A 23,934-nucleotide genomic window follows, 5' to 3' on the forward strand; every position below is an offset into this window, starting at 1 on the left:
ACATGTGATACTGCAGATGACCTCTTGATGGCGATCAATCTAGTCCTCTGGCTCAACAGTCCATTCCCTGATGGCCGAAACTGTAGTATGCTCACCAGATGGCATGGACCCAAAGTACCTTACAGCAATTGGGTCATGCAGGCTGAACGTGATGATCTCCTTGAAACAGATGGCAGAGGCTTCCACGAATTCTCCTCCAAATGGTGGATATAGGAAGGTCACTCAAGGATGGTACACGTATGGATATCTGGAAATCCCCACTCAGAAAGGTGTATGTGGGATAAATCGAAAAGACACCATAGCGTGATACCGTTTAAATGGTTTATTAAAGCAAAGAAAGTAATGCACTTACAATGGGTCAGATGGTAAGAAGCATTCAATACAATTCATCACTCTTGACAACCTAACGCGTTTCATTACACATAACATACACAAAAAATGTTATGTGTAATGAAACGTGTTAGCATTGTCAAGAGTGCCGAATTGTATTGAATGCTTCTTACCATCTGACCCATTGTAAGTGCATTACTTTCTTTGCTTTAATAAACCATTTAAACGGTATCACGCTATGATGTCTTTTCGATTTATCCCACATACACCTTTCTGAGTGAGGATTTCTAGATATCCATACGTGTACCATCCTTGAGTGACCTTCCTATATCCACCATTTGGAGGAGAATTCGTGGAAGCCTCTGCCATCTGTTCCAAGGAGATCATCACTTTTAGCCTGCATGACCCAATTGCTGTAAGGTACTTTGGGTCCATGCCATCTGGTGAGCATACTACAGTATTGGCCATCAGGGAATGGACTGTTGAGCCAGAGGACTAGACTGATCGCTTCAAGAGGTCATCTGCAGTATCGCGTGTGGTGACTCAAGAGTTTTTGAGGTTAAGTACTGGGGCAGTAATATTTTAATTTTACAATTTCAAAACAAGAAATTTACCTGGGTCCATGCCATCTGGTGAGCAAATTATATTCTCTTTTTGGTGTGGGATTTATCACAAGTATTCACTCTTCTATGTGGACTGGTCACCTCCCTTTTTGTGAAATAGTTCACTTGTGCTAAGCTTCTCATTGTCAGTGCTGTACAAACTGTGTGTAGCATCAGCTCAATTGTACACATAGTATACAGCACTGAGTTCTGGAAGCAGGACAGGAACTTCACATATGCTGCCAGAACAAAATCACTGCTCAGCCATTCACAGGAAGCCTTAATAAAAGGCTTTCTCTGATTGGGTGAAATTGAGATTATGATGTTATCTGCCTGCCTTGGTCAATCAGAGGAAGCTTTTTATTTGTTGATAAAATACAAGGCTTCCTGTGAATGGCTGAACTGAACTCTTAAAATCATGATTTTGTTTCAAGAGTGGGACAGAAATCCTATTGCAGGAACATAGCACTGTATACTGTATGGAGCTTATGCTACATACAGTTTATGCAGCACCCCCAGCAGGCACATCTGTTAGTGAAGCAAATAGTAATCACGAGTTAGCCTTCAATGTCTAGTTTCATAAGAGGTCAGTATGTCAGGCTCCTTCCAGAGGGGCTATTCTTTAAACTTTGTTTGTGATTTTTGGTGCCTCAGGTCAGGTTTGGGACTTTACAAACATTTCTCCAGGGACGGTGGCAGAAATTACTACAGGATTCCATTAAGATCCAAAAGCCTTCTCCATTCCTTAAACTTTGGGCTAAGCTGATGGCTGCTGGCTAATTGGGGTGTCTGCACTGTGTATAGACAGAGATGCTTTGCCTCTGTGTGTCCCCATGCTCTAAAACAGGTGTGTATTATCCTGTGCTCCCTAACCTACTGTGGAAGGAGATTGAGCAGCTGAGGGATCCTGGAATTAACCCCAGCAGGGGAAGGCGATTTTAGACCTGGAGCACAGTGGTGAAAGGTGGTGGAAGTCACCGTACAATTGTATAAACTAAAATCCACTAGGGTGAAGGTGGAAAAACTGCGGGCTATGAGAAGCATATTTAAAAGGGAAAAATATTTGAAAGAAAAAAAGCACTACTAATTGAAATATAGTCATTTGGGACTGTCACGTTTGTTTTATTTTATTGTATACAAGAAAGTGTGTCACTAAATAATGATAGCAGTTTTGTGGTTTGAAAGTAAGTTTTTGGTTTAAAAACATTAATTGGATTGCACATGGATAGGCGCAGCCAACATTTTTGATTTTTTCTTTTTTTTTGTCCCTAGGCTCTGCCGTTGCTTTCAGTTGGTTTTCCCTACACAGCTGCTCTCTCCACTGGTTATCTCCTCATACACCGCACTCTGTCCCCACACAATTTCCCCTGTACTGCAGGTCACTTGGTCCCTAGTCCCTTTTAGCTCTCTCTGGTGGCTCTTGCCTGCCAGCATTCTCTCCTGCCCGTGGATTCTATCAATGACCTCAAACTTCCCCCCAGTACTTTCTTCTTGCTAGTGGATGGTGTTAAATCGGGCTGCCAATGCAGGGAATCAGAGTGGTCACCATTAGAAACCATAAGGCATTGTACAGACTATCTGGCAGGAACCCCTCATGGGCATCCAGGGGAGAATTATTGTGTGGATGTGGCAAAATTGTGTTAACAGTAGGAGGGGCTTAAAACTAGTGATCGACCGATATCGGTTTTTCGCGTCCGATAACGATATATTTGGTATCGGCCGATATTGGCCAATGTTTTCACACATTTAAAATTTTGCAAAATAAACACAAATTTCGACACAAATCTGTTACTGAACATGTAAATCTTTATTTATTAACATTTTTAACATTAGGGGCCCGTACTTCACACCTTAACTGCATAAAAACTGATAGGAAAACTTCAAATTGCAGGGAAGTTTGCATTTCACATCATCTGATTGTGCATTAATGCATAATAAAGTGCTGCAGTAGTGGACTCATTTACTGCAATCATTTTAACCACTTTACCACCGGAGGATTTTCCTGCTAAAAGACCAGGGGTTATTTTGCGATTTTTTACTGCGTGACTTTAACGGACAATCGCGCGGTCGTGCGACGCTGTACCTAAACGAATTTCACGTCCTTTTTTTCCCACAAACAGAGCTTTCTTTTGGTGGTATTTGATCACCTGTGCGATTTTTTGATCACGCGCTATAAACAAAAAAAGAGCGTAATTTTTGCAAAAACAACAATATTTTTCACTTTTTTTTATATGAAATTCCCCCAAAAAAAAATGTAAAAATCAAAATTTTTTAAAATTTTCGGCCAATTTGTTTTACGCTACCTATGTTTGGTAAAAAAAATCGCAAAAAGCGTATTTTGATTGGTTTGCGCAAAAGTTATCGCGTTTACTAACAAAGGGAAAGATTTTTGTCATTTTTGGTGTTTTTTTTTTTAACGAGTAATGGCGGCGATCTGCGATTTTTTTTGCGGTACTGCGACATTGCGGCGGACAGATCGGACCCTTGACTGACATTTTTGACACTTTTGGGGGTACCAGTGACATTACTGCAGTAATCAGTGCTATACATATGCACTGTTACTGCAAAAATGACACTGGCAGGGAAGGGGTTAACAGTATTGGACAGGGAGGGGTTAAGTGTGTCCTAGGGGCGTGATTCTAACTGTGTAGGGACAGGTCTACTAGTGTAAAAACAAAGATCAACAGTTCTACATAGTAGAACTGTTTGATCTTCACTTTTACACAGGGAGAACTGACAGGTGGCTTGTTTACACAAGCCGCTCTGTCTTTCTCCCGCTGTAGCGGCGATCGTAGTGTGACCGGCGGACATCGGGTCCGCCAGTCACACTCCCGCACTCCTCCGTGAACGTGCCGAGGCGGGCGCGCGCCTCGGCGGGCGCGCGCCCGCCCGCTATTGGCTCTGGAAGGAGTGACAGGCGAGCGACGTAGACCTACGTCACTCTGCCTGGCCGGGGCCGACTGCCGCAGTAAATATACTGTGCGCAGTCGGCAAGCGGTTAATTCACTACTGCAGTGCAGTCAGTGCAAAACTGGACTGGAGTCAGTGGACTACCTCTGCAGTATGGCACTCACTGCAACTACTAGTGCAGTTAGTGCAAAACTGCTAGAAAAAAAGGAAGGCAACAGCTACACATGTCACAGGGGATTGGACTGGAGTCAGTGGAGGACTACCTCTGCAGTATGGCACTCATTGCAACTACTGCAGTCAGTGCAAAACTGCTAGAAAAAAAGCAAGGCATCAGCTACACAGTGGATTGGACTGGAGTCAGTGGACCACCGCTGCAGTAGGGCACTCCCTACTGCAGTAGTGATTTGAAATTATTGCAGCAGTAGTCCACTAGCACTGACTCCAATCCACTGTCTAGTTTTTTTTTCTAGCAGTTTTGCACTGACTGCAGCGCAAACTGCTAGAAAAAATTGTTAGACAAAAGCAAGACAGATACTCCCAGTTAAGTAGAACAATATTATAGTGCAGAAAGCATAACATTTCAGCATGTTTACCAGTTAAACGGCTTCTTTTCTTTTCATAAATTGCTGGCACCCTGTGGTGGGCACTGGGTGGTTGGCTGGCACCCTGGTGTGGGTGGCTGGGTGGCTGGAACCCTGTGGTGGGTGGGTGGCACCCTGTGGTGGGTGGCTGGCTGGCTGGCACCCTGTGGTGGGTGGCTGGCTGGTACCTTGTGATGGGTGGCTGGCTGGCCGGTACCTTGTGGTGGGTGGGTTCCTGACTGGCTGGCACCCTGTGGTGGGTGGGTGGCTGGCTGACACCCTGTAGTGGGTGGCTGGCTGGCTGTCACCCTGTGGTGGGTGGGTGGCTGGCTGGCACCGTGTGGTGGGTGGCTAGTTGGCTCCATGTGGTGGGTGGCTGGCTGGCACCCGGTGGTGGGTGTCTGGCTGTCACCCTTTGGAGGCTGGCTGGCTGTGGCACCCTGTGGTGGGTGGCTGGCTGGCACCCTGTGGTGAGTGTCTGGCTGGCACCCTTTGGAGGCTGGCTGGCTGGCAGTGGCACCCTGTGGTGGGTGGCTGGCTGGCACCCTGTGGTGGGTGGCTGGCTGGCTGTCACCCTGTGGTGCTTGGGTGGGTGGCTGGCTGGCACCCTGTGGTGGCTGGCTGGCTGGAACCCTTTGATGGCTGGCTGGCTGGCACCCTTTGGTGGCTGGCTGGCTGGCTGGCTGGCAGTGGCACCCTGTGGTGGATGGCTGGCACCCTTTGATGGCTGGCTGGCTGGCATCCTTCTGTGGCTGGCTGTCAACCTTTAGTGGCTGGCTGGCACCCTTTGGTGGCTGGCTGACTGGCATCCTGTGTGGTGGGTAGCTGGAACGTACAGGCCCAGGGCCTGTGGCTGGCTAGCTGGTACAGTTAGGAGTCAGAACACAGGCAGGGCCTGTGGCTGGCTGGTTGGTACACAGTGGGTGTGTGGGACTTGGTGGCTGCCGGCTGGCATTGGGCAGCTGTGGGTGGTGGGTGGCTATGTTACAGAACGTGTGTCAGACTGTGACTGGTCACTGTGATTTTGAAGAACTACTAGATCACTCACTGTAGATCACTCACTGTCCCGACCGACTGTGCAGCATGCACACTCCAGTGTGGCCACGGTGGTTAAAGCACACTGTAATGAGGCTGAGAGAGGCGGCCTAAGAACTGCCCAATGCGCGGAGGCGCGTGGCGCAACATACGCGATGACGTCAGAAAACTATCGGCAATATTGGTAAGTCCAAAGGCCGATTCCGATATATCAGGGAAAGTGCATATCCGGGTTTACTAGCACTGATGGACAGTGCACTTTGTGTACCCATTGGCTTGTGAAGCAGCAGGAGATGGTTGTCAGAAAACGAATCCAGCTAATGCTAATTCCTGTGCAGCTAATGCTCATACTTATGCAGCTAATGCTCATGCACATGTACCAGCACACAATTGAGCTTGGGCTAGCATCCAGAATGCACGGCACACACATCCAGGTGCATTGGTGCCAAGCTGCCTATTTAAAGGGGACCCTGGTGTGTGCTAATCCCTGGATTTTCTTTGACTTCCCTTGATTCGTGTTCTTTTGTTCTGCTTTTGCTGACTGATCATCAGTTGCTGACCCAGCTTGTTCCTGACCTTGCTCTAGTCGATTTTGGATACGAACCTTGGCTTGCCTCTAACTATTCTCTGCCTGCTTTCCTGTTACTGACTTCAGCCTGGTTCCTGACCACACTGCTGCCTCACAGTGAATGACACTGGCTTTCCTTGACTATATTTCTGACCTTGGCAATCACCTGCTACAAAGCTACCAGCACCCATACTTCTTTGAGAGTTGTGCCTCTGTCACCAAATTCAGGTGTGCTCAGACCAGAGCTGCAAGGGAAGCCTTCTCTTCAACCATGGTACATGACAGTGGTGCAGCCTGTACAGGCCTGTACTTGGCTGCCATTATGAGCTTCCTCATAATGGAATCCCAGGCTTAGTCCATAGGGTTCAATATTGAGTTAGCCCACCCTTTGCAGCAATAACAGCTTCAACTCTTCTGGGAAGGCTGTTCACAAGGTTTAGGAGTGTTTCTTTGGGAATGGTTGACCATTCTTCCAGAAGCGCATTTGTGAGGTCAGGCACTGATGTTGGACGAGAAGGCCTGGCCCGCAATCTCTGCTCTAATTCACCCCAAAGGTGTTCTATCATGTTGAGGTCAGAACTCTGTGCAGACCAATCCAGTCCCTCCAACCCAAACTCGCTCATCCATATCTTTATGGACCCTTATTTGTGAACTGGTCCAAATCATTTGGTGAAGGGGGATTAAGGTGTGGGGTTGTTTTTCAGGAGTTGGGCTTGGCCCCTTAGTTCCAGTGAAGGGAACTCTTAAGGCGTTAGCATTCCAAGACATTTTGGATAATTTAATGCTCCCAATTTTGTGAAACAGTTTGGTGATGGCCCGTTCCTGTTCCAACATGACTGCACACCAGTGCAGAAACAAGGTCTATAAGGACGTAGATGAGCGAGTTTGGGGTTTGAATTAGAGCAGAGAAAAAACAAGAAACCCATGGGAGATCTCCCCCAAGGAATCCCGAGAAGGAGTGAAAAGGGGCCATGAAACCCGGGAAAGTCGCCAGGTACAGATACATTCTCAAGGGGGTAGATGATGATAGGAACAGAAAAGCCATACCACTAAGGAAGAAGAGTAGGCCCAATATAACCACCCCACGGGATGAGGAATCCCACAAGATATAGTTCACCTAATGCTAACTGGTCTTTTTAGAGGAGGGTGCTGCGGACAGTTGGAGTCCTGCAGCACGCAACCACAATATGCCACATATGAAAAACTCCCCAGAGACCCTCTACCAGAATATAAAACCTCTCTAAAACTACTAGAGAGCAATGGAAAAATAACAAAAAATGAATATCAGTTCCTGCACAAACACCCACACACCCTGCACTTCTACCACATCCCAAAGATCCATAAAGATCTGTCAAATCCCCCCAGAAGACCAATTATAGTGGGAATCGACAGTCTGACCAGTAATCTGGGATGTTATATAGATCACTTTTTACAAGATATAGTACAAGAACTCCCCTCCTACATAAGAGATTCGGGGGATATTCTGGAAATTCTGTCTTCTTTCTCGTGGCAATCGCAATAAAGGTAGCTTTCTCTTGACGTATCGTCGTTCTGCATGTCAATTGAACACAAGTACGGCATTTTGGCATTTAGAAGTGTTTGGCTAAGTGCAGCAAACCTGCATGAAAGCTGCAGGTACACTGCACTGCACCAACAGTGTGGGTAAACTGCAGCACATCGGCGTGAAAGCAGCTCTGTACTATTATACCCAGTGTATTGCTTCACACAGACCTGAAGATCTCTTCTTTCTTGCTGCTGGCACCACTCTGGAGGCTGCTAGCCGGGATAAAAGATGGAGTGCAGTTGGTATCATTCCACATGGAACAGAAGCCAGCACTTTAGAGGAGGCATCAGCTTATGTGGCTCTTGCTCCCTACTACAGCTCCAACTTTACAAATAGTCCCTCTGCATTGCACTCTGATGCTCTGGAATGGTGGGATAGCAAGTCCAGACACAATATACCAGTCACCTATCTGCAATCTTTTGGTAGATTGTGATCTACAGGTTGCTAAACCCTATTTAAAGTATACCTAAACGCAAATTTTTTTTCTTAGTTTTGGATAGAGTGGAGAGGGATTAAAATGCCTGTCAGTTGTTATGGCTGTCTTTGGCCCCCACTAAGGAGATTCACCCTCTCTATTTGTCCTAATTACCATTATCATTGAAAGTGAAAGTAAAAGGAAATCCCACATTTCGGGCTGTCACCATCAAAGTAATAGAGGTGAAATCATCCAATGGGGACACTAGTTCTGGTGACATAGAAATTCTCTTAATTTTCAGGGATTTCCTCTCACTTCCTGTTTGTCTAAGGGACAGGATGTGAAGGGAAATCTCCCCAATGGAACACAGAGGACGGAAAAAAATGCTAACAAGGGTATAACCCTCCCTTACTCCATCTAAAATGAAAGTTTACTTATAGTTTGACTTTAATACATGGATCTGGGAGTATAGAGTACCAAATCCATGGACTCTATGTTGGTTGGTTACTTTATTATCATCACAGGAAAGGGCGACACCAGCTTTTATCTATGGGATTACTGGACAAGACATCAGTTAAACGCCACACTGTGTCTCTCCTCATTATGGCATCTTGGTCCTTAGTGGCTTTGGATGCTTTTCCCAAAGCAAACACGTGTCTGCTGCCTGCTGTTGTGTGTAACTATTTCACCTCTTTCATAATAGGTCATATGTTGTTTCTAGCTAGATCGTAACTTACAGTAGGAATCTAATAAAATAATTAACTTACCAAACGTATTTATAGGTGCTGTATAAAAGGCCAATATAACAATACAAATTAAAGGGACATATAGATAACTAGATTGAGCACTTTGAAACCTTTTTATTTTCTCTAATTGAACTGTTCATATATTATTTGGGTTTTTTTTTTGGGTTTCTGAATGCTGGTAAACAGAAATCTTAAAGTGTATGTAAATCTAAAACTTTTCTTTAGCATTTGATATGATATAAAATGGTTAAAACCCCTGTCAGGGGTTTTTGTCTGCAACCAATTGAGGAGATTTCTCTTCACTTCCTATCCCTGACAAACAGCAGGAAGTAAGAGTAGATCTCTCCAAAGCGAAGGGGTGTACCCTCTTAGATAGTTGCTACCAAAACAAGTTTATCTATTGGAAGTTTTCTTTTTACCTCCTGTTCCTATGACAACGCAAATATTAGGAATTTCCCTTCACTTTCTGCATCAAGTAAGGTACAAGCATAAAAAAAAAAAAAAACTTCAGCTAACACTATTAGGTAGTTAGGGCAGCAGTTTTCCCTATGTAAAACACTTAAAATAGTAATTTAGACTTGTACATCATCCTACTTACTAGTAGTTGACTGTGCAGTTGACTGTGCAACTGTAAGACAAAAGCACATTTTTGTTAGTGATATAATAGTTAAGTTATTCCATCAGAAAGCTGATAATACATAGCTATGAATAGTTAAACATTCATGTAATAACGTTTTAAATGTATAATTGTATTTTGTCATTTTTAAAGCATTAATTATTATTTTTGTATAACTATACAATGTCTTTTATTATCTGTATTTGGATATTCTTATCAGAATATTAGAATTATAGCTATATTGCAGACACTCTATTGTTATAGAAATGGTGAACCAACCATTTTTGCTAGATGTGAAAAAATCAAATGAAATCTGAAGTAATGCTTTCTATCTGCACATCTGTGAATGCATGGTAAGCTAAAGGAACATAAATCCAAACTAAATGTTAACATATTTATGTTAATATAATATATTAGGTAATAAAACAACAGTTGTCGATGCTGCTGTGAAAAATTTCTTATTTTGAACTTGTAAAATTTAAATATTACTTGCCCCAGCGCTTAACCCCCATTAATTCTGTGGGATTATTTTTCTAATAGCTATTCACTTTATTTTTCTTTTACTCAATCACACTGTTCTCAAAAGCTGTTCCTGCTCCTGTCACAGATTACATAATTCGTGTGTTTCATTTGGAATGGTATTATTTAATGTGAAGATCTGGGAGTCAGGAAAAGACATAATACTGTTATCAAAGTTGAAAGTCTAAATAAATTAGGACTGTGCAGTAGATTACATATTATGCACATATCCAAATGTATTAATTAAATAAAAACTGGGACATTATAATAATTACATTATTATACACTGACACGGTTTATGGACTCTAGTGTACAGGTTATAGTAAGCCAAAATTAATAATAGATAATAGACTTAGCCTCACCTGTGAGATAAGTAATATCCAATGTAAAAAGTACAATACAGAGTACCAGAGGCATAGACTCCATGGTGGTTTGTTACTTCACAAGTTTGTCAGATTAGGTTGATTATACTGTATATATACTGTAGATATATGTAAGATTATGATTCTTGGCAGCATTCTATAATCCGTAGACAACAAGGAAATTTACATATTGTGCAACATGATAACCTTACAAATGTCATTTAGTTTCCTGTTGTTAAAAAGAAATAAAATCAACTGTCACATGCAACTCTTAGAGGAAATCTTCCAGTTATTTTAAATGTTTAAGAAGCCCTGCCTAAAAACAGACACTACAATTTGCGTTCTATTACGGTTTGTTTTGTAGTTAGGAGCCTAACTTCCTTCACCAATCTCAACTTCTTGCCATCAGAATCAAAGATAACCTTTCCTGGTTATTTAGGCACTCTATGTGGATGGGGAATAAATAAACCCCTTAGCAATTCTAGTCCTTAATTGATTAGGTCAAATGCCTGGTAATAAAGTGAAATTAGTATGAAAAAAGGCTCAGAGCATCTTGGGGTGTCTAATCTTAAATTGTTCTAGCATTAAAGGTTTTGTAAAGTCAATAGTATTTTTTTTAATCTTAATGCATTCTATGCATTAATATAAAAAACCTTTTGTGTGCAGCAGTCGTTCCCCCCCCCCCCAATGCTTACCTGAGCCCCCTCTCGATCCAGCGAAGCCCATGACTGTCTCAGCCATCCGGGACTTCCTTCCTCATTGGCTAAGACACAGCAGCAGCATCATTGGTTCCCACTGCTGTCAATCAAAGTCAATTAGCCAATGAGGAGAGAGAGGGGTGGGGCTAAACCGCAGCTCTGTGTTCACATGGAAACACAGAGCCGTGCCTCGGCTCGGGTGCCCTCATAGCAAGCTGTTTGCTGTGGGGGCACTCAACAGGGGGAAGGGGGAAGGGGCTAGGAGAGCCAAAGAGGTGACCCGAGAAAAGGAGAATCCTGGCTGCTCTGTGCAAAACCAACTGCTCAAACAGGTAAGTACAACATGTTTGTTATTTTTATTGACTTTACAATCACTTTAAGTGTTGGATGAAAGACTCAGTTCTGATAATGATCTAATGTCTTTGATGCTTCCTAAGATGGTGCTACAAAGGTTAACTGGAGGAAATAGTTCCAAAGAGCCTAAAATACTAGGTCCTATTGCTATTACTTGTCTTCTGGTAAGGTGTCTGAAGGGCACTCCGTCTTCTTTTCTCCATGTGTCTAACCATGTCAGAAATCTGCATTTCTGATGACTCTTTGTCAGGATGGGCATGCCAGTAGACAAGATGGCTCCTCTGGATGGACTTCTTCACAGGCTAATCCACATTTCTTCTCATGGACATAGGAACTGGGAACATGCTCATGTGCATGCAAGCCCAAATAGATTTGCGTGCGCAAATATACATGCATGCGTTAGTGCACATTCCCGTTTGCATACCCGTGCACATTGGTGTGCTCACACATAGTCGTTACAGAAGGTGCCGTAAAATGGGCTATTTAAATGAGCCAGTGTTCTGGTTCAGTGCTGCTTTGTCTTCAGCTTTATGTGTATCCTGAGAACCTGTGATCCTTTATCCTGACTCCAGTTGCTGACCCGGCTCATCTTGGCTAGTCCTTGAACTCTGCCTGTACTGACTTGGCTTGCCTTCTGACCACCGATTCTGCCTGCTTCATTTGCTACTGCTTCACTGATCGCCTTCTGACCTGGCTTGTAGCTTGATGATTTTGCTTGTGCCTCTGTGCCTGATCTCTCTTGCCAGTGTATGAACCAGCCTGCCTGGTTCTGCTATTCCTCCTGCTGTCACCAGTATCTGCCTGCTATCTGGCTGTGTCTACTTATCTACTGTCTGCTACCAGTCTATGCCTCACCTACCTGCTGTCACCAGTACCAGCCTGCTTCAGTTTGCTGCTCACCAGCTGCCACCCAGCCTGCCCACTTCACTTAAGACCACTGACGATACCCCTGCCTGGCGTGGACACCTGCTCTGTTAGCAAGACTTATAGGCACATGTGTCACTCTGCATTTCTGCACCTTCTGTCCACAATGTCAGGGGCCTCGAGTCAGAGGTGTAGGAGAGGCCTTTCTCATCCCAACAGGCTCTGCTACCAGGTACATGAAACCCTTTAGCAACTATGGCCAGCTTTAGGCAGTTCACTTTAAAAGTATAGTTTACTGTACATTCTGTTATAAATTATAGTGATTTGCTGAGAATTCGATGTGCTAACTATGCCCTGTATGAGTGTCAGCCCTATTTGGCATTCCTACCAATAGCAAAGTTCACTCAGATTTCTCCATTCGCTCAGTAATGATTCAGTATTATGAGAGTCCTCCCCAGCCTGTGATGACTGAGACACTGAGCAACAGCAAGGTATTCCTTCACAACTTTCTTTGTTTCTGTTAGTATATACTGTATGTGGACAGCAACTTTTATTTGCTGCTATTTCTAGAGCACTCTTTCCCAGTGTGATTGCTTCTGTGCAGGGAATTTCCAAGATGCTGGTACAGCTTCAAATTCAAACATGTACACAAGTTCCAGTTAAAAAAACAATTACTTAGCTTTTAACAAATAGTTTACTGATGTTTTGACCAGTTCTCTTCCGGCCTATAGCAGATTGACAATTGGGCAGGACTCTCCTCCTTCAGGTGGATGTCACATGATGTCTTCCCGGTCATGCTGCTAGTGTGCACCCCTGGGGGTGGGACATTGGCTCTTTACCATCTGATCAGCAGTGTCCAATCACAGCTGATCCCATGTAAACAAATGCCAATTATCGGTATGTCCTTTCCTCAGCGCTGTTACTGTGTAAGGAAAGGAAAGCCGATAACAGCAGATATTTACACTGATAATAAGGGCACTCATCATCAGTTTAAATATAGTAAGAAACACCTGTAGTTATTCCCAAAGGTGGCGAGCGGTTGGTGCACTGGTTTGTAGTGTCCCCCTAGCACTCAAGCAAACATGTAGATGAAGGAAAGCCAGCAGCTCGATCTTCTGCAATAAATACATTTATTAATCCAGGTTTGGTACCAAGTAATATAGGGCTTACGCATTTTGGTGTGTAGCCTTAGTCATAGCCAATGGTTATGAGTAATGAGGTTGAGCCAAGGCTATGATCAAGGCTACACGCCAAAACATGTAAGCACTGAATTATTTTGCACCACACCTGGATTAAAAAATGTATTCATTGTGGAAGATGGAGCTGCTGGCTTTCCTTTATCTACTGATCACCAGAGCCCTGATTACATGCCTCCCAACTTTTTGAGATGGGAACAAAGGACACCTATTAGCAAAAGTATGTAGGCATAGGACACACCCCCTATCATGCCCCCTTAAAGGAGAATTATCCAAAACAATTACTAGGTAAACCCAAAGGTATTTTTTATGCCATTACTATTCCTTTATACTGGCTTTTTAACATTTACAAATGCATCAATTTAGAAATTAAATGAAAAGTTTAACACTGGGAAAGATGTATTTTTGAAAGATAGAAAGTGCATTTTATTTACGACTGTATAGATCAGACCAAAATGAGGAACAAATGAGGAGGAAAGAGGGACAGAGGGATTTTGGTCTAAATCAGGGACAGTTGGGAGTTATGACTGATTATCAGCGCAGCCCTATCAGTGCCAATCAGTGTCCATCGATGCAGCATATTATTGCCCATTAGTGCAGCATATCAGTGCTGCCTATCAGTGCTTCCTCATCCATGCCTCTTCATCAGTGCCCATCAGTGCAGCTTTTCAGTGCCCATCAGTGCAGCCTTTCAGTGCCCATAAGTGCAGCCTTTTAGTGCCCATCAGTTCAGCCTCAACAGCGCACATCCGTGAAGAAGACAAATTACTTATTTGCAAAATTTTATAACAGAAATGAAGAAAAGGGTTTTTTTAAAAAAAAAAGAAAATGTGGCCTTTTTTCATTTATTTAGCAAAAAATAAATAAAAACCCAGTGTTGAATAAATACCACCAAAAGAAAGCTCTATCTAAAAAATTATAAAACTTTATTTTGAGTACAGTGTTGCAATCAAAGTGCAACAGCATTGAAAGCTGAAAATTGGCCTGGGCAGGAAGGGGCTGAAAGTGCCCAGTAGGCAAGTGGTTAAAGCTATTGTAAAGTTAATAAAAAAAAATAACACATCTGTACTTACTTGCTTTCTATTACATTACACAGAGCAGCCGCGAACCTCCTTTTCCCAGGTCCCCCACCATCACTTCTAGCCCCTCCTCCCTGTCCAGTGCCCCCCATTGGAAGCTGCTTGACACAGACAGCGGGACTTGGCCCTGCCCTCCGCTCCCTCGTCACTGGCTCTGATTGACAGCAGTGGGAGCCAGTGGCTCCCAGTGCCCCAGCAAAGCCAGCAAGACCTGGAAGTGAAGGGAGAGAAGAGCTGCAGACGTGCATGGCACTGGATTAAATGAGGGGTCAGATAAGTAAAAGGGGGACGAGGGGGGAGGCTGTTGCCTAAGCATTTTTTATCTTATTGCAAGGAATGCATTAAGGTAAAAAATGTTTAGGCTTTGGAACGACTTTAATATCTGCCTGGAGTTCAGCTTTAACAATATAAATCATCCAGCTTGATTTCAATAAAAGTTGTAAGATAATAAAATAAGCAATGTTATAACTCCCTGCTTCAGCACTTGGGAAAACTTTTGGTTACTGGAAATTATTTTGCATAATGTAATTAATATGGGAGACATTAATTACCCAGATATTGACTGGGAAGATGGAGCTGCTCACTTCTCTAAGGCCTGGCACTTCCTAAATGTCTTGAGGGACAATTTTATGTGTCAGTTGGTGGATGCCCCAACTAGAAACAAGGCTCTGCTCGACTTAAGCCTCGTACACACGTACCGATCGTCGGCCGAACAATCGGCCGTCTTTTGTCCAGGGCTGTCGTGTCTGTTGAAAACTGCAAAAGACTGCACACTAATTTTGTCGGCCAACAACAGCCGACTGCAGAAGTGATGGTTAACTTTCCTTGTCTTTTTTCATTTCTGAGCATGCCCAGTCTTGCTAATCTGCTGTCTGTCGGCCGAAATCTGTACTGACTGGCGAACAATCGGCCGTTCTGGTGTTGGCCAACAAAAATTTTAATGCTTGCACGACAGATTCTGTTCGGCCGAAAATGCGCTGTCGGCTGTCGGAAGCATCATACTAACAAGCCTACAATCGGCCGATCGGTCGTCGGCCGAATATTTACGGCCGACAATCGGGACGTGTGTACGGGGCATTACTTATCTCACACAACCTAGAGCATATAGTGGTTGTGGAAGTAAAGGATAACTTAGGAAACCACAATCACAGGGCAATTACGTTCACTATAAAGCACAGGAAAAGCAGACACAAGGGTAGTACAAGCACATCAAATATCAAGAGAGACAACTTTACCAAACTGTGCTCCATACTGCATGATATTATAAATGGGAAGATATTCTAGAAAAAAAAATACAGAGAAATAGAAGGAAAACTAAGGGGCCACCAAGGGGCCCATACTTAGAAATCTGGTAAAAGAAATTGCATGCTCATGATCAATTGGCTACCGCTGGGAATGTCTATCCCGGGAGCTGTGGGCCTGGGATCCACAAGGGCTGGCAGGACAAACAGGGTCAAACACAAGCACAGACCAACATGATGTGGAATCCATGGTGATGGCTAAAGGAGACATATATATGCATCAGACTCATGTGAGTGAGCCAGCATTGTTAACTACCTCAATACTGGGCACTTAAACCCCCTTCCTTCCCAGACCAATTTTCAGCTTTTAGCGTTGTTGCATTTTGAATGACAATTGCACGGTCATGCAACACTGTACCTAAACCAAATTTGTGTTATTTTTTTCCCACAAATAGAGCTTTCTTTTGGTGGTATTTGATCACCGCCAGGTTTTTTTCTTTTTGGTGCACAAATAAAAAAGACCGAAAAGTTTGAAAAAAAAAAAGTTTTTTGTTTAGGTTATAAAATTTTGTAAATAGATACATTTTTTCCTGCACTGATGAGCACTGATGACACCGCACTGACAGGCACTGATGAGGAGACACTGATGGGGTGGCACTGATATGCAGCACTGATGGGCACTGATATGTGGCACTGATAGATAGCACTGATATGCAGCATTGGTGGGCACTGATAGGCAGCGCTGATGGGCACTGATAGGCAGCACTGATGGGCACTGATCGGCGGCACTGATGGGCACTGATAGGTGGCACTGATGGGGGTCACTGATCGGCACTGATGGGGGGCACTGATGGACACTGATAGGCAGCACTGGTGGGCAATAATGGGCACTGGTGGGCGGCACTGATAGATGGAAATAACGGGCACTGGTGGGCAGCACTGATAGATGGCATTGGTGGGCAGCACTGATAGGGAGGGCACCACTGGCAGGCCCTCCGAGTCCTGTTTGCCATCATGGTGGGCATCCCTGGTGGTCATGGGTGGGAATCCCTGGTGGCTCTAGTGGCACCTCCCCCCCCCCCAGGGCTGCACTGGTAATCAATGTTCTGATTACCAGCACAGACCCCCCTGTGATCAATGAGTAATTAGAAATACTCACTTATCCCCCCGGCTGCAGCACCGATCCTCTCTTCTTCTCCTCACTGACATGATCTGTCAGTGAGGAGAAGAGATCGAAGCTGTTACAACGGCTGTGTTTACATTACATGACGGCTGTGATTGGACACAGCCGTCATGAGATCAGGAGGGCCAATCACAGGGCCCTCCTGCCACATCTTGTTGCTCTGTGTCCGAGGGACACAGGCACATTGAGATTGCGCCGCTGCGCATGCCCGCGGCGGCGCAATCTCGCTCCTTCTGAAGGACTTTCCGGAATGTCCGATCAGAAGGACGAGACTCCCACCCGGTCATATATGTACAATGGCCGGGTGGGAGGTGGTTAAGGATGCCCAACATATTCTACCTTACTTTACCGAATTGGTAGCATCATTATTATTTTTTATTATTATTATTTTTTCCTTTCTCAGTTTTAATTTATTGACACCAACTGAGTGTCAAGTAAATGTACTGTATACTGTAATTGAGGGCTTTTTATTTTATAATTCATCCAAAAGGTGTTCTATCGGGTTGAGGTCAGGAGGTCAAGAAGCAAGGTCCATAAAGACATGGATGAGCGAGTTTGGAGTAGAGGAACTTAACTGGCCTGCACAGAGTCTTGACCTCAACCTGATATAACACCTTTTGGATCAATAAGAGCAGAGAATGCAAGCCAGGCCTTCTCATCCCCATCAGTGCCTGACCTCACAAATGCACTTCTGGAAGAATGGTCAAACATTCCCATAGACACACTCCTAAACCTTATGGACAGCCTTCCCAGAAGAGTTGAAGCTGTTATAGCTGCAAAAGGGGGGCCAACTAAATATTGAACCCTACAGACTAAGACTGGGATGCCATTAACGTTCATGTGCGTGTAAAGGCAGGCATCCCAATACAGTATCTATCTATCTATCTATCTATCTATCTATCTATCTATCTATCTATCTATCTATCTATCTATCTATCTATCTATCTATCTATCTATCTATCTATCTATCTATCTATCTATCTATCTATCTATCTATCTATCTATCTATCTATATATATACATACATACATACATACATACATACACACAATATCTCACAAAAGTGAGTACACCCCTCACATTTTTGTGAATATTTTATTATATCTTTTCATGTGACAACACTGAAGAAATAACACTTTGCTACAATGTAAAGTAGTGAGTGTACAGCTTGTATAAATGTGTAAATTTTCTGTACCCTCAAAATAACTCAACACAAAGCTATTAATGTCTCTTAACCGCTGGCAACAATAGTGAGTACATCCCTAAGTGGCCAAATTGGGCCCAATTAGCCATTTACCCTCCCTGGTGTCATGTGACTCCTTAGTGTTACAAGGTCTTAGGTATGAATGAGGAGCAGGTGTGTTAAATTTGGTGTTATCGCTCTCATTCTCTCATACTGGTCACTGGAAGTTCAACATGGCACCTCATGGCAAAGAACTCTCTGAGAATCTGAAAAAAAGAATTGTTGTTCTACATAAGAATGGCCTAGGCTATAAGAAGATTGCCAAGACCCTGAAACTGACCTGCAGCATGCTGGCCAAGACCATACAGCGGTTTAACAGGACAGGATCCACGACCAAAGTTGAGTGCACGTGCTAAGCATCATATCCAGAAGTTATCTTTGGGAAATAAGCCTATGAGTGCTGCCAGTATTGCTGCAGAGGCTGAAGGGGTGGGGGGGGGTCAGCCTGTCAGCACTCAGACCATACACGGCATACTGCATCAAAGTGGTCTGCATGGCTGTCATCCAAGAAGGAAGCCTCTTCTAAACATGATGCACAAGAAAGCCCCCAAACAGTTTGCTCAAGACAAGCAGACTAAGGACATGGATTACTGGAACCATGTCCTGTGGTCTGATAAGACCAAGATACATTTATTTGGTTCAGATGGTGTCAAGCGTGTGTGGCTGCAACCAAGTGAGGAGTACAAAGACAAGTGTTTCTTGCCTACAGTCAAGCATGGTGGTGGGAGTGTCATGGTCTGGTGATGCCAGCACTGTGGAGCTACAGTTCATTGAGGGAACCATGAATGCCAACATGTACTGTGACATAATAAAGCAGAGCATGATCCCCTCCCTTCGGAGACTGGGCCGCAGGGCAATATTCCAACATGATAATTACCCCAAACACACCTCCAAGATGACCACTGCCTTGCTAAAGATAAAGGTGATGGACTGGCCAAGCATGTCTCCAGACCTAAACCCTATTGAGCATCTGTGGGGCATCCTCAAATGAAAGATGGAGGAGTGTAAGGTCTCTAACATCCACCAGCCCTGTGATGTCATCATGGAGGAGTAGAAGAGGACTCCAGTGGCAACCTGTGAAGCTCTGGTGAACTTCATATCCAAGAGGGTTAAGGCATTGCAGGAAAATAATGGTGGCCACACAAAATATTGACACTTTGGACCCAATTTGGACATTTTGACTTAGGGGTGTACTCACTTTTTTTGCCAGCGGTTTAGACATTAATGGCTGTGTGTTGAGTTATTTTGAGGGGACAGCAAGTTTATACAGTAAGGCTCCTTTCACACGGGCTTTCCGATCCGGTCCGCCTGTCAGTTTTTCAGGCGGACCGGATCGGATGCTCCATGCAGCCCTATGGAGCAGCGGATGTCAGCGGAGACATCTCCGCTGACACCTGCTGCTATCTTATCCGATCCTGTCTGTGAAATCCGGACGGATGGAAACCCTATTTTCCATCCATCTAGAGGATTGGATAGGATAGGATCAGATGAAAACGGGCAGGCGGTCCGTTTTCATCGGATCTCCCATAGAGTAGAGCGGGGCTCTGACAGCTCTGTCTCTGCACACAGATCGGAGACAGAGCTGTCATCCGCCTGCTCAGCGAGGATCAGCGGATCGATTCCCGCTGAGCAAAACGGAGTCCATCGGGCGCACCACCCATGTGAAAGGAGCCTTATACAATCTGTACCCTCACTACTTTACATTGTAGCAAAGTGTCATCTCTTCAGTGTTGTCACATGAAAAGATAATATAAAATATTTACAAAAATGTGAAGGGTGTACTCACTTTTGTGCGATACTGTATGTATATATATATATATATATATATATATATGTATGTATGTATGTATGTATGTTAGTCTCCAGTTGCCCTTTACCTTGCTAAATAAAGGGTGTCTTTGGGAAAGTAACATATAGTCAAGGATTCTAAAACCGAATTTTGTTTAAAATACACATCCAAAGAAAACTTTTTTACACTTAACACACTCACGTGTCCCAATAAACAGATTTTCTTAAAAGTTGTAAGGTTCTCACAAGGAAAGCAGACAGCCTCAAACAAGAAAAAAATATTTTACACATTGCTCTTGATTAGGGTTGAGCGAACTCGGACTGTATTGTGCGGGTTCGTACCGGACATTTGGGTATTCGGTACCCAGACCCGAACCAGAACATTTCACTGTATATTCGGGTACTGTCCATCGTTCAGGAACGTTATTTGATGTTTTGGCACGGTTTTAATGGCGCGGTTTCAACAGGTGCAAGGCAGCCAATCAGCAAGCGTGTAACTAGTGTGCCCTAGAAGCCATCACAGCTATGCCTACTAATGTGTAGAAAAAAATATACAAAGTATATTCCCTGCGCCAAGGTGAGGTATCCAATAAGTGTGTATATCACGGGGCCTAAAGATTAAAAAAGATTGGAAAATATATAGGTGTAAAAGACAAGCAGCTGCTGTAGGTAATGAGTAAAATGTCAAAAGAATGGTCTTTTTTTTAAAAAAGGCCAAATACAGCACTTGCTAAATAATATCAGAGAATCTATAAAGTACAGTTCCCAGTATAAATTAAACCTGTGCTGTAAAGTGCCAGTGTGACTCAATATATAGCATATGAAAAATAAAATCGCAGCAAATAGCATATAAATAAATAAATATAGATTCACAATAGAAAAGCCATAAAAAGTGAACAATAGTGCTGTGCTTAAATTATAATCTGATGTGCATAAGTGACTGTGACCTAAATGTCAGTAAAAGATAACTTTAAATAAATAGTATAATCAATCAACAATATTTCCTTGGAAAAGATATGAATATCAAAGAGAGTCCAACAATAAATAGTGACTTTGTGCTCAAAAATAATGTCCTCAGTGCAAGTGGTTATCCACAAAGGTGCAAGTGCTCTGGCTTGATTGTTCAGGGTATCGATTCCTTGTCCCGAGTGAAATGAATAAGATAGGTCACTTACCAGATGACGTAGGTCTTATATGTCATATGACATTAAGACCATTCAAGCTTTAGTGGCCCCCTGGGCCAAATGGCTTCCCCTTTTGATGTGGTCCTATGGGCTAGTAATGGCTCCTCTGGACTCCGGGGTGTGATGGTCAATGTAGTGGTAAAGGAGAAAAAGAAGGCTCCAAATAGCGTAATATTGTCTATTAAAAGTTTTATTACCCTTGCATCGGGTTCAGGATAAATAAAAGCCAAATAAACACTATCCCTGGTAGTCAGCGGTGCGGGCTGCGCGTCCTCCTTGCGGAATCACGGGCTAACTTCTGGCTTGCGTTCCAACTAGGGTAGCGTAATGACGTTATGCGTTTCGTCACTTCCGGTAAGTTTAAACTCTGAAGACGGGAAGTAACGAAACGCGTCAGTTTGGACCGCATAACGTCATTACGCTTATTTTTTAAGCAGGGAGAGGAAACATGCGAACAGACATAGAAGGGCATCCTTTACACTTCATATTTAACTTTGACATACAGTCTTAAGACAGACACTGCTTTTCTAACCTGCTCTTCAAAAAGCACCAATGTAAGGGGAAAATAATTTTTCAGTATTTAGGGAAAAAAAATATTTTTCAGTTTTTCATTCAAATGTTTTTTTTTTTTATTCAATAGTGGAATAGAACAACAACAGTATCCAACCTGTTAGGCGTGCGGTGTGTAGCTGCCATTTACTGAAAGCTGAGTGCATATGTGTCTGCTTAATCTGCATTTAAAAAAGAAAAAAACTTTTTTCCTTCATATTTTACTGTGACTTACAGCGTTTAGACAGACACTGCATTTCAAATCTGCTATTCAACAAGCACCAATTAAGGGGACAATTATTTATCAGATTTTCATTCATACGTTACAGTGCGATACACCCATTGCATACTGTTGTATTCTGCTTTGCAATTAAAACCCATTTAGGGTCAAAAAAAGTTGATTGCGGCTCTTTCCGCATATGTTACAGTGAGATACACCCATTGCATACTGTTGTATTGCGCATTGCAATATAAAAAACCATATAGGGGCAAAAAAAAGTTAATTGCGGCCCTGTCCGCATATGTTACAGTGAGATACACCCATTGCATACTGTTGTTGTCAGGATGGCAGGTGGAGCCTGACTAATAGAGAGAACTCTCACCTGATGAGAAGGCCGTGGTAGCAGAGCTGGATGCCGGATGGACACCAAGGTAAGTACTCTGATAAGGACACAGGTTCACCTGAGGTGCGGAGTCTAAGTGTTAGCTGGTTTTCACCAGGGCCCCTAATGGTGGGGATGGACTACGCTGCAAGCTAGCACCAGGTCGCGGTCCCCAGGATCACCCAGCCAGGCAGAGCGCAGGTTCTGGTCCAGAAGCAGAGAAGCAGACAAGGGTTAACCAAGAGAGTAGTCAGACGAGCCAAAGGTCAGGACGGGCAGCAAGTAGCAAGGTCAAGAGGAAGCCAGGTCAAATAATCAGGAACAACAGGTACACAGGAACACAGGATCACAAGGAAGAGCTGAAGATAACACAGCAACTTCCTGTAGTGACAGCTGTGTTTAAATAGGCCAATTTGGTAGCCTCGAGCTATACTGAGGTAGCCTCGAACCACACTGAGGTAGCCTCTAGCTATACTGAGGTAGCCTGGAACCATACTGAGGTAGCCTCTAGCTATACTAAGGTAGCCTCTAGCTATTCAAGGCACCTCTTCGTACACGCATGCGTATAGGCGTTCGCCGGTTTGCGGCACCAGTGTGCCTGTGTATAGCAGTGGATCCCTGACAGTTGTATTGCGCATTGCAATAAAAAAAAACACTTAGGGGCAAAAAAAGTTGATTGCGGCCCTGTCTGCATATGTTACAGTGACATACACCCATTGCATACTGTTGTATTGCACTTTGTGAACGTCTTCCCAGGGTACCGCTCGGAAGGGATCTGCTGCTTTGCCGGATAGCTTCCCTGCGAGTATGGAAACCCGGTCTTCTGCTGGTACTCGATGTAGGATACACTGGCACTCAAATTCTGCCAGGTACCCATCAATTTCACAGTCCTTTTCATCAAATGCTTTAAATGCACTGAAGTGAACCTTTCTGGAGTCCCCAGTGCTGCTGGGTCCGCTCGGGAAACTTACGGCTGCTTGCTGTGTCTCTGCCAGTTTTAACTGTAGCTCCAGCTGTGCTTTTTGCGTATTTTCCTCCGCTATGATTTTCATCACCTGCATGATGATCTCCGGCGTTGGGTTCGGTCCAAACCATGCCAGTCTCTCCCGCATCTCCCGGTTCGTGGGAGATTCAGTTTCCCGAATCGTCTGTATATCCATCTCCCGAACGGCCGGTATTTCTGTTTTCTGACCCATCGTTACTGCCTCAGCCAAGCTACCTCGGTCTAGCTCCATCAATTCGGCTAGAATGACCCGCTTAGCCTTGCAGCCTGCACTTTTCCCCCGAACTTCAAATAGTTCCTTTAATGTGCTGCGCTTAAGCCGTGTGTACCAGCTCTCCATTTGCTGTACACCCGCTTCCTTTGGATTCTTCATTTAGGGAAAAAAGGGAAAATCCCGCCACTGCCAACCAGTTGTGACGGTATTACTGTATCTCACCGCCTTGTAATTCCTTAATCCCCAATAGTTGAAGAATCCCCAATTCGCCAAATAAGAAATCGCTGAATAATTCCACAAATGAGCCAAAGCTGAATGCTGGAACACACTTTACTGGAAGCAACCACGGGCATTCAAAAAACTACAATTTCTTTTATGCCCTGCTCACATGCAAGGGAGACACCCACAACAAATACACATTAACCAATACCACAAACGTTACAATCCACATAAAATCCCCCCCCCCCCACGTCTGGGAGGTAATTATG

At 43.9% G+C, this 23,934-nt stretch overlaps 1 protein-coding gene across 1 annotated transcript in view; it reads right to left on the bottom strand.

The window, feature by feature from the left end:
• Nucleotides 1-23,605, bottom strand: part of LOC309564248 (scavenger receptor cysteine-rich domain-containing protein DMBT1-like) — a gene marked incomplete at its 5' end in the record, with an annotated part of 164,579 nt that extends 140,974 nt beyond the window's left edge. The window contains one exon of the mRNA XM_082268874.1: nucleotides 22,954-23,605. Coding sequence (XP_082125000.1) covers nucleotides 22,954-23,605 — 652 coding nt within the window. The remainder of the gene's footprint in view (nucleotides 1-22,953) is intronic.
• Between the last annotated feature and the right edge of the window lie 329 nt (nucleotides 23,606-23,934).

The sequence above is a fragment of the Pelophylax lessonae genome, assembly GCF_965119305.1.
Source record: "Pelophylax lessonae genome assembly, chromosome: 9".
Taxonomy (NCBI): Eukaryota; Metazoa; Chordata; class Amphibia; order Anura; family Ranidae; genus Pelophylax; species Pelophylax lessonae.